Source organism: Staurois parvus, unplaced genomic scaffold, assembly GCF_062004578.1.
Source record: "Staurois parvus isolate SC_StPar_1 unplaced genomic scaffold, SC_StPar_1.0 ptg000574l, whole genome shotgun sequence".
NCBI lineage: Eukaryota > Metazoa > Chordata > Amphibia > Anura > Ranidae > Staurois > Staurois parvus.
Window position 1 is genome coordinate 3,093,854 of NW_028318370.1, and position 11,964 is coordinate 3,105,817.

Here is an 11,964-nt window from a genome sequence, read left to right on the forward strand (position 1 = left end):
ACACTGCCTCTGCCACCTTGCCTGCTTCCCGTACTGCATCCTGGTGCTGTCTCAACCCCATGAAAGCGATGAATACGCACCCAACCATCCACATGATGTAAAAGAAAACGTGATTCATCAGGCCAGGCCACGTTCTTCCATTGCTCCGTAGTCTAGTTCTGATGCTCACGTGCCCATTGTTGGCCCTTCTGGCTGTGGACATGGGTCAGCATGGGCACTCTGACTGATATGCGGCCACGCAGCTCCATATATAACATACTGTGATGCCCATTTTGTGAAGGGAAGTGAGGAGGTAAAAGTGAACCGGTTGCTTTACCCTGCATAGAATGAGCACAGGTACACTTTAACCTCTTCCCGCCAACGTGGCGTATATATATTCAACCTCTCGGCAGGTGAGCTTTAAACGCCAAGAGGACGCATGTATGTGGCCCTATGTAAACAACTCTCTGTGCTGAGAGTGTGCGCCCTGAAGGACACCGGAAGGAACCGGAAAGCTCCCAAAGAAAACTAGCAATTGGGAGCTTTCCAATCGTGTGACCGCTGTGATAGCCAATCGCAGCGGTCACATGATCCAAATGCCCGCTTCCTCCTCTCTGCATTTAAAAGCTCTTAAAAGGGCCGGGGCGGTGGTCGGAATAAAACAGCAAAGATGACATCGGTCTCTGACTTTCAACTTTAAAAAATGTCATCCGTGGCGAGTTCCATATTTATATCCTGACAGGTTCCCTTTAATAAAAATTAGCCTCCCTTTCTTACCTGCTGATTGTGAGGAATGGGCTTCAGGGGGGTTCGGGCTCCATGCCGAAACACCACTTGCACCAGTTTCAGCTCATACTCGGGGTTCAGTCCGCTCAGTTGCGCAATGTCCCTCTTCACTTCGGCTAAAGCGCTTCTCTTCCTGTGCAGACAATAGACGATGGATCCCAAAAGACCGGCACGCACCCACACACTCATTGTGTGCCTCTATAGGGAGCAAAGGAAAGAAGATAGCGTCACTCAATACCGAAATACAAATCTCCTCCGGCAAGGCTGACCAACCACTGAGACCCCAGGGGGCCGTTGCCCCCCACCTGTGTACACCGGATGACGTTTAGTTTACTGACACACTGCGTATCATAAACAATTTCCACGTTCATATAATACCCCTTTCTCTTTTTCTTCCTTTACAGTGGGGCAAAAAAGTATTTAGTCAGCCACCAATGGTACAAGTTCTCCCACTTAAAAAGATGAGAGAGGCCTGTAATTGGCATCATAGGTAGACCTCAACTATGAGAGACAAAATGAGAAAACAAATCCAGACAATCACATTGGCTGATCTGGAAAGAATTTATTTGCAAATTATGGTGGAAAATAAGTATTTGGTCACCTACAAACAAGCAAGATTTCTGGCTCTCACAAACCTGTACCTTCTTCTTTAAGAGGCTCCTCTGTCCTGCACTCATTACCTGTATCAATGGCACCTGTTTGAGGTTGTGGACAGGTGTCTTTTATACTGATAACAAGTTCAAACAGTCACACTCCAAACTCCACTATGGTGAAGACCAAAGAGCTGTCGAAGGACACCAGAAACAAAATTGTAGACCTGCACCAGGCTGGGAAGACTGAATCTGCAATAGGCAAGCAGCTTGGTGTGAACAAATCAACTGTGGGAGCAATAATTAGAAAATGGAAGACATACAAGACCACTGTTAATCTCCCTCGATCTGGGGCTCAAAGCAAGATCTCACCCTGTGGGGTCAAAATGATCACAAGAACGGTGAGCAAAAATCCCAGGACCACACGGGGGACCTAGTGAATGACCTGCAGAGAGCTGGGACCAATGTAACAAAGGCTACCATCAGTAACACATTACGCCGCCAGGGACTCAGATCCTGCAGTGCCAGACGTGTCCCCCTGCTTAAGCCAGTACATGTCCGGGGCCCATCTGAAGTTTGCTAGAGAGCATTTGGATGATCCAGAAGAGGATTGGGAGAATGTCATATGGTCAGATGAAACCAAAATAGAACTGTTTGGTAGAAACACAACTCGTCATGTTTGGAGGAGAGAGAATGCTGAGTTACATCCAAAGAACACCATACCTACTGAAGCATGAGGGTGGCAACATCATGCTTTGGGGCTGTTTCTCCGCAAAGGGACCAGGACGACTGATCCATGTACAGGACAGAATGAATGGGGCCATGTATCGTGAGATTTTGAGTGCAAACCTCCTTCCATCAGCAAGGGCATTGAAGATGAAACGTGGCTGGGTCTTCCAACATGACAATGATCCCAAACATACCGCCCAGGCAACGAAGGAGTGGCTTCGTAAGAAGCATTTCAAGGTCCTGGAGTGGCCTAGCCAGTCTCCAGATCTCAACCCCATAGAAAACCTTTGGAGGGAGTTGAAAGTCTGTGTTGCCCAGCGACAGCCCCAAAACATCACTTCTCTAGAGGAGATCTGCATGGAGGATGGGCCAACATACCAGCAACAGTGTGTGCCAACCTTGTGAAGACTTACAGGAAACATTTGACCTCTGTCATTGCCAACAAAGGATATATAACAAAGTATTGAGATGAACTTTTCATATTCACCAAATACTTATTTTCCACCATAATTTGCAAATAAATTCTTTCCAAATCAGCCAATGTGATTGTCTGGATTTTTTTCTCATTTTGTCTCTCATAGTTGAGGTCTACCTATGATGCCAATTACAGGCCTCTCTCATCTTTTTAAGTGGGAGAACTTGCACAATTGGTGGCTGACTAAATACTTTTTTGCCCCACTGTACATCACAAACTGAAAAAATGTTGCACCCTAACAAGGAAAATTAAAATACATAAACCCCCTGGCAAATTTATACGATATTAAGGTACCAAAAGACCACCGATGACTGAGATGATCTTGTACAGCTGTGTATGTACATGCTAAATGTTTTTTTTTCCCGATTTCAACTGAAGTTGTCTCTACATGTTTCGCAACTTCATGAAACACAAATAGTTACAATCTAATAAGAGTAAAATACCCAAAACTTAAAAATGATAGTGGTAATATAACAAAACAGCCACTCTTCAAAAGAAGTTTTTATCGTGTTTGATTCACTTTAAGTAATGGCTTCTATATCAGAAAGGAACCATTCCAGAGGCCAACGCAGCTTAATCATATAACGCCCTAAGGCCCCTTTCACACGGGCGTTCCGTATGTCCGTTTTTCATCTGTCCGTTTACGGATGAAAAATGGACACCCATGTATTTCTATAGACTAGCCGATGTAAACGGATGATCGTCTGTTTACATCTGCTAATGTCCACATCCGTTAACATTTGTTTTTTTGAACGGAAGAAAACCTTACTTTTCTTCTGTAAAAAAAAAAAAAAGGATGTAAATGAATAAAAAAATGGATGTAAACGGACATACAAATAAGGATGTAAACTGATGAAAAAGTGGCATGAATTGATCGTTTTTTTTCTTGGAAAAAATGTGACTGAACTGAATAACCGCCTCCCGCCCGCCATATAGTACAATGAAGGGCGCAAAGAGGTTCTCTCGTTCTGGGAGGATGTCATATGACGTCTTCCCATTCTAACCGCGCATGCGCGGCTCCGGGAGCACGCAGCGTGGTGATCGGCGGAGTGCTGTGTCCCTCGGCAGATCACCAATCGACGGAAAGAGCCGAAGATGTCGGCTCGGTCATGTGATCAGCTGTGTCCAATCACAGCTGATCACATGTAAATAGGGAAATGCTGGTTATCGGCATTTCTCTCCTCACGAGCTGTCACGTTGTCAGTGTTTCCTGATGATCAGTGTAGCCCCAGCAGTGCCACCTGTCAGTGCTCATCCATGCCACCTGCCAGTGCCCATCAGTGCCACATCAATGCCACATATCAGTGCCTACCAGTGCACATCAATGCCACACATCACTGCCCATCTGAGCTGCCTTTCAGTGTCACCCATCAGTGCCAGTCAGTGCCACCTATCAATGCCAATCAGTGCTGCCAATCAGTACCACCTATCAGTGCCAGTCAGTGCTGCCTATCAGTGCCATATATGAGTGCTGCCTTTCAGTGCCCATCAGTGATGCCTGTGAATGCCCATCAGTGCCACCTACCAGTGCCTCCTCATCAGTGCCACCTATCAGTGTCCATCAGTGCAGCCTATCAGTGCCCATCACTGCAGCGTCATTAGTGCACATCAGTGAAGGAGAAAAATCACTTATTTACAAAATTTTATAACAAAAACTAAGAAAAAACGTTTTGTGTTTTTTTCAAGATTAAATACCACCAAAATAAAGCTGTGTCACAAAAAAAAAGATAAAAATGTCATATGGGTAGTGTTGCATGACCGCGCAATTGTCATTCAAAGTGTGACAGCGCTGACAGCTCGAAATTGGCCTGGACAGGAAGGGGCTATAAGTGCCCTGTAGGCTAGTGGTTAAAAAGCAGAATGCCCACGTGAAAGGAGCCTTGGATCAGCCTTTACAATTGAATACATCACGGCCCTAATATTAATACCTTTGGTATTGTATACATCATGTTAAGAAGGTAATTAAAGGATACGTCCACCTTTGGGAACATTTTACATGTTCCACACATTTTTAGGTTGGAACATGTAACATGTTCCCATAGCTGTAGCCGCGCCCGCCCCCTCCCTCTGATAGATAGTACAGAGAGAAGTTTCCCCGTACTATTTGTCAAATTTGAAAACAGCGTGAGCGGCAGGGATCCGCCCACACGGCTGCGTCCCTCATTCACTGAGTTCTGTATATGAGTGCGTACTAGTCCCGGCAGCCTTAGCGGCTGTGGGCTTGTAGTTTTCAATAAACTACCACGCTGCTGTGAAGCTCTATGGTCGTTCATTGAAGCTTCCTGTTAGAATATCCGCTTGTTCGTACGGCAAGCACATATTCTGACAGATCGGCATGCCATCATCGATCTACTGATTGCTGGTGCAATGCTTTCCAGGCTCCTGCGGACAAAAATTAAATGCACATTTTTTTACCTGTAAAACAATGTGCATTTATTCTTTTTGTCAAAAAGATGAACTTATCCTTTAACTCTGCAAATACCTCCATATAATATATATCCCAAGAGTGGTCGTAATATTTTTTTTACTATTTATAACCTCCGTGTCTCTGTATACCATTTTCAGTAATGCTGATGATCACCTCCTGCTGACCTGGTTTATATGGCCCATTTCCCTCCACCCGAGCCTCCATCGTAACACGGCACGTTTTGATAACGCTGGTAACGTTAGCTGTGTAAAGTCACGTTAACCACCTCCCATCCAGCCGTTGTATATAAACGGCCAGACGGTGGCAGTGCAGGGGTGGGGGCCGTCTATAAACGGCCTCCCCGCCCCCTGCTTGTGTGCGCTCCCTGGAACACGCAGCACCGCGATCCGGTGCCCGCTGTCCTCCGGACACAGTGGAACACCGATCGGCGTACGGGACCTCTGTGCGAGGTCCCGATCATGTGATCACTGATTGGCCAATCAGTGATCACATGCAGAGCAGTAAGCAAGATATCACTTCTGACATCATTGCTTACTACGTGTGAAATCTGTGAATAATCACAGAGGTCACATGGTAATGCTATTCACAACAGCCTTGTACCATGTGACAAGCTGTGACCAATCACAGCTCACACAGTAGTTCTCAATGGCTGCAAGAATGCAGCCAGAGAGGAGAAATGATTGCTTTTACAGCCTTTATGGGTGTAAAAGCAATCAGTGTAAAAAAAAAAAAATCTTCATCACCCCCCACAAGTAGTACAGTGTCACCATGGTGACTCTGTACTACTAGGGTGACAGTATGCAAAAAAAAAAAAAAACATAAATATAAAAAAATAAAAATGTAAAAAATTTTTTAAAAATTGTCATTTTGGTTATAAATTAATTTGGGTTTTTTTTTTACTAAAAAGATAACGGAATACATTTTGACCAAGATTTATGATGAAATATTATTTATTTGCAAAATTTTATAAGAAAAAACACTTTTTTTCAAACTTTTTGGACTTTTTCATTTACATAGCAAAAAAAAAAATCCCAGCGGTGAATAAATACCACCAAAATAAAGTTTTATCTGTCTCAAAAAAATGCTAAAAAATTCATATGGGTACAGTGTTGCATGACCGCGTAATTGTCATTCAAAGTGTGACAGCGCTGAAAGCTAAAAATTGGCCTGGACAGGAAAGGGGTAAAAGTGTCCGGACTGGAAGTGGTTAAAAACATGAGTTTTCAGCTTTTTTTTAGTGTTTTGTGGCGTTTTTTCCACATTTGCATTTCTTAGAGTTGTTTTTTTTTTACCATAAAAAAAATGTTTTGGGTAAAAAAAAAAAATCCAGAAACAACAGTTTGCGGCATTTTACTGCATTTTGCAGTGTTTTTCAGCGTTAGAGCGTTTTTACAGCTGAAAAACTCTAGAAACCCGCTAGTCCTGGGGGGGGGGGGGTTTTCTAGCCAAAAAACATTAATTCCAGTCTATGTGTACATGGACACATAGGATAACATGCTGGGGCGGTTTACTGGCTGTAGAAAAAAATGTCACAAGCCAAAAACAGCCGCTGTAAAACCGTTGATTGTGCTCGATGGCTAAGTATGTGTCCCTGTGCTAAACTTCTTTTGGAGACTGGATGTTTTGTTATATTGCAACTATCATACATTTTGGGTATTTCACTCCTATTAGACTGCAACTATTTGTGCATCATGGTGCTGCCCCTGGCCTCATAATGTGCCCCCATGTTTGGACCCCCAGATCCAGCACATCTTCTCCTTTGGTGGTATATAATCAATACCACTGTAACGGAACCGGACCCAGACCGTGCTTGGGTATTTCCAGTAGACTCCAGCTTTCCTGTCCGAACCAGGGGTGGACTGACCATTTGGAAACTCGGGCACTGCCTGAGGGCCCGGGGTCAGTAGGGGGCCCCATGAGATGCCCCTGGTACCTTTTTCATAGGGTTTTTTGGGTTTAGGCAAGGACACAGGGGCCCCATGAGTTGTCAGTCCGCCCCGTTCCAAACCAAATCCATGGACCCCACCGCTGATCATGCAGGAAATAGACAGCACCAGACTCTCTTAAGACAGGAAGTCAACTGCTTTATTTTTACACAAACACAAGATATATACACAGGGAGGGGAAACACAACCAGGAACAGGAAACACATCACCAGGCCGACCCACTGGGGGGAAGGGCTGCTGGTAACACCCCCCACCAAACCAAGACACACAATAGAACAAGGGAACAACCACATGGCATTAGACAATACAGGGACACATACATCCCATAATAGTTTGCTGGCCAGCAAGACACAATAGAACAATGGGATGCAGCACCTGGCAGTGAACAATGGACAACCCCCACACCAAACCTATACATGTCTACACAATATCACGACAGAGCACCCTGTACCCCCTAACAGGCACAGGGTGCCTTTACACATAAGAGATGATACAGGGGTCCCCCCACCCCCAAAAGTCACTCCCGTCACAACTACTTTTTATTGTGAGGATATATAACAATTGTAAAGACATACCTTTTGGTGTTATGCGGATATGTATATCTAAAACCTATGTCCTATTTATCCATTTAGATGCTCCCATTCAGCTCCTGAAGAAGCGACGTTCAGTTGCGAAACATGTAGAGCCAACTTCAATTGAAATCGGGAAAATAAACCCCATTGGGAATGTACATACATATTTATGTAGAGGATCATCTCAGTCATCGGTGGTCTTTTGGTACCTTAATAGCTTTTGAGATTGCCAGGAGGTTTATGTATTTCACTTTCTCTTGTTAGGGTGCGACATTTTTTCAGTTTGTGATGTATATTTAGTATTACTTTTTATGAATTAGTAAATATATATATATATATAAACTTTTTTGTAATAAAGATAATCAAGGTTTAAAAAAAAAACAAAAAACAATTATTGTTTGAAGTTTGTGAGTCTATAAAGTCCATTAGTTCCAGCCTTCCCTTCTAGATGTTATATAGGGCACGGTTCTAGACAGAGTAAGGGAGGGTTATAACCCATCAGTTTTTTGGGGGTTTTTTTGCCATTGGTGTCCCACTGGGGAGATTACCCTTCACTTCCTGTGCCATAGCCAAAACAGGAAGTGAGAGGAAATTCCTCCAAAGTGTCACCAGAACTAGTGTCCCCATTTATAAGCTCAGACATGTTCAGAATAAAGATCTCAAGGTTTTCATCTACATCAGACTTTCTCAACCTTTTCAACATGGAGGAACCCTTGAAACAACTTTGCGGTCTCAGGGATCTATCTACAACTCATGATACATTAGTGTGATGGTCAGCAGGAGGAATGATCCTTACACTTGTGGTCATTGGGAAGAATTCCCCCCTTACAGAGAGCTAAAAAGACCAATGGTGTCAGTGGGAACGTATCTGGAAGGTAGACATTGCTCATTGCCCAAGGAACTCCTAGCAGCCTCTGGAGGAGACTAGGGTTCAATGGAACCCTGGTTGAGAAATCTTGCTCTATATCAGCGGTTCTCAACCTGTGGGTCGCGACCCCTTTGGGGGTCGAACGACCCTTTCACAGGGGTCACCTAAGGACATCGGAAAACACATATATTATACTGTGTAGAAAGCAGCTGCTGTGTAGAAAGCAGCTACTGTGTAGAAAGCAGCTACTGTGTAGAAAGCAGCTACTGTGTAGAAAGCAGCTACTGTGTAGAAAGCAGCTACTGTGTAGAAAGCAGCTACTGTGTTGAAAGCAGCTACTGTGTTGAAAGCAGCTACTGTGTTGAAAGCAGCAGTATTGGAGGTAAAACAACACTCATGAATTATAATTACTTGGTAAATAATTATAGGGTTGGGGGTCACCACAACATGAGGAACTGTTAGGAAGGTTGAGAACCACTGATATATGGTAAGGCAGGGTTATATCCCGTCAGATTTTTTGCCATCTGTGTCCCATTGGGAAGATGTTCCTTCACTTCTTTTCCCATAACTGAAACAGAAAGTGAATGGAAATCCCTGGTTGTCACCAGAACTGGTGTCCCCATTAGAAGATTCCCCCTCTCTTTCTGTTCTGGTGACAACTCAAAATTTGTGATTTTCTTTCACATGCAATGATCCCATTGGGGAGATTATCCTTCACTTCCTGTCCCATAGCCAAAACAGGAAGTGAGAGGAGATTCCTCCAAAGTGTCACCAGAACTAGTGTCCCCATTTTTTAGCTCAGTCATGTTCAGAATAAAGATCTCAAGGTTTTCATCTATATCAGACTTTCTCAACCCTTTCAGCATGAAATAATTTTTTAGTCTCAAGGAACCCCTGCTAAAAATGACCAAATCTACAACTTATAATACATTAGTGTGATGGTCATTGGGAAGAATTCCCTCCTTAGGCTACCTTAACACTGAGGAGTTTTTGAAGAGGTTTTTTTGTAAAAAAAAAAAAAAGCAAGAACAGCTCATGAAAAATGCTTCCCTATGTATGTCTACGTAGGTGATCTCACTGGGGCACTGCGCTTCCGTTACAGTGTAAAAAATCCTGCTTGCAGCATCTTTGTAGCATATTTGTTTAGTTAACCACCTCCCGCCCGCCATATAGTAATATGAGGGACGTTCTCTCGTTCTGATGACGTCCTCCCATTCTTACCGCGCATGCGTTCTCCATCTGTTTCCCATTGGGGAGATCTCCTTTCACTTCCTGTCCTGTATCCACAACAGGAAGTGATTGCAAGTTGTCACCAGAACTAGTGTCCCCATTAATAAGCTCAATTATGCTCGGAATGAAGATCTCAAAGCTTCCATTTGCATGATTAAATGAGAACTAATTCTAGATCGAGTAAGGGAGGGTTATATCCCGTCAGTTTTTTTTACCATCTGTGTCCCATTGGAGAGATTTCCCTTCACTTCCTGTCCCATAGACAAAACAGGAAGTGAGAGGAACCCTCCAAGATGCAGGAATCCAGAGCTAGTGCCCCCATTTATTATTAGCTCAGTCCTCTTCAGAATAAAGATCTATCCACACAAGTAAAGTAGAACTAAAGGCAAAACTTTTTTTCCCAATTCTAGATTTAGTAAGGGAAGGTTATATCCCGTCAGGTTTTTTGCCATCTGTGTCTCATTGGGGAGATTTCCATTCACTTCTTGTCCCATAGGCAGAAATCCCCTCCAAGGAATCCAGAGCTAGTGTCCCCATGTACTATTAGCCCAATCGTTTTCAGAAAAAGGATCTCAAGATTTCCAGCCACATAATTCTTTTGTTTCCCATTTTAGACAGATTTGGGGAGGGTGTGACCTATATTAGTTATATATATATATATGTTCCATTGTGGAGATTTGATTTTCCTTCACTTCCTTTCCCACAGCTGAAACAGGAAGTGAGAGGAAATCCCTGGTTGTCACCAGAACTAGTGTGCCCACTGGAAGAATACCCCGCTCTTCCTGTACTGGTGACAACTCAAAATTTGGGATTTTCTTTCACATGCAGTGATAATGATAAACAGGACAAATAGAGAGGATGAGTCTCCCTAATGGGGACACAGACTGCAATAAAAGCTGACAGGGGTTCTAATCCCTATATACTACATTCAACACCCCCACCCCCCTGCAGAAATGTTTGCTTTAAAGGTATCTAAAGTCATGACTTCTGTATACAGTTTGGACAGACTGAGGAAGGGTTATACCCCCTGTCGGGTATCTAAGTCCACGGTGGGATTCCCAGTATTTGTCCTGATGACTGTAGTCTAAAAGGGTGGGGAAATGTAAAATGTTGTGTTGTCACTGGAACAGATGGTGAGCAAACATCTGTCAGCAGTGACATTTATTGTGGTGACAACTAAGAGGGGATTTCCTCTCACTTCCTGTTGTGTCTCCAAAAGAGGAAGTGAAAGGGAATCTCTCCTGTGGGACAAAGACCAGCTAAATCCCATTTCTATGTTGCACATAGATTGTAAGAAAGTCACTTAAAGGGAAGAGACAGTGAAATCCTGACTACAAACAGCAGGACAGGGGGAGAGGTGACAAGGTACCACCAGAACATAGGAGGGGAATGAATGGGGGGGGGGGGGAGTCTTTCCCAAACCTACATCTGGTGTCCAGCCTGGGCAGAGGGCTTCTGCTGTGTGATCCCCGAATCCTGGCACACTCCACAGCCACCACACTGTCTCACTCGGTGGACTCTGACAGCCGAAGGCGAGGTATTCTGGGTAATGTAGTCCAACCAGCGGCTCAGTACAGCGCTCATGAATGGACTCCTATCAAACAGACTACATCCCCCAAGATGCACCGCGTGCTCCCGCTCTCTGCTGGTCTTCGCCGCTCTGACCGCTAGAGGTCTTGACTAGCTTTTCATTCTTGGGTCTCCAGAGCGGTCTACGGCGCCGCCATTTTCTGTGAGCCAACTTTGATATTAAAAAAGGGGAGCCTGCGTTTCACTATGGAGATTCTGCATCTTCTGCATGCAGAGCCTGGTTACATGGCATTCACAGCCCTGGGAGGTTACTTCTAGGAGTTGGCTGAGCCTGGAAATCTGCGTGGTTACCAAAACAGAGCTCTGAAAAGTTTTACCCGCTTCATGACCAGGCCATTTTTTTTTGCTATTCAGCACTGCGCAACTTTAACCGGTAATTGCGCAGTCATGCAATGCTGTAGCCAAATAAAATAGAGCTTTCTTTTGTTGGTATTTGATCCCCAACATTTTTGAAAAACAAACAATATTTTCTACTTTCTGCTATAAATTACATCCAATAAAATAATAATTTAAAAAAAAATCAAATTTCATACATTTTTGTCCAAAATATATTCGGCTACATGTCTTTAATCACCTGACAACCGCAATAAGGATGTACGTTGCGCATACCTCCCAACTGTCCCTGATTTGGAACAAAGTCCCTCTGTCCCTCCTTCCTCCTCATTTGCCCCTCATTTTGGTCTGATCTATATAGTTGTATATAAAGTGCACGTTCTATCTTTCAGAAAGTGTCTCCCAGTGCTAAACCTTTCATCCAGTTTCTAAATTGCT

General features: G+C 43.8%; 1 protein-coding gene across 1 annotated transcript in view; it reads right to left on the reverse strand.

Moving 5' to 3' along the window:
• The window catches only part of ACP6 (acid phosphatase 6, lysophosphatidic), an 84,788-nt gene extending 73,667 nt beyond the window's left edge, over positions 1-11,121 (reverse strand). Inside the window, exons 1-2 of the mRNA XM_089691906.1 lie at positions 11,030-11,121; positions 757-963 (exon numbers count right to left, since the gene is read on the reverse strand). Coding sequence (XP_089548032.1) covers positions 757-954 — 198 coding nt within the window. The 5' untranslated portion in view covers positions 955-963; positions 11,030-11,121. The remainder of the gene's footprint in view (positions 1-756; positions 964-11,029) is intronic.
• Positions 11,122-11,964: the final 843 nt, after the last annotated feature.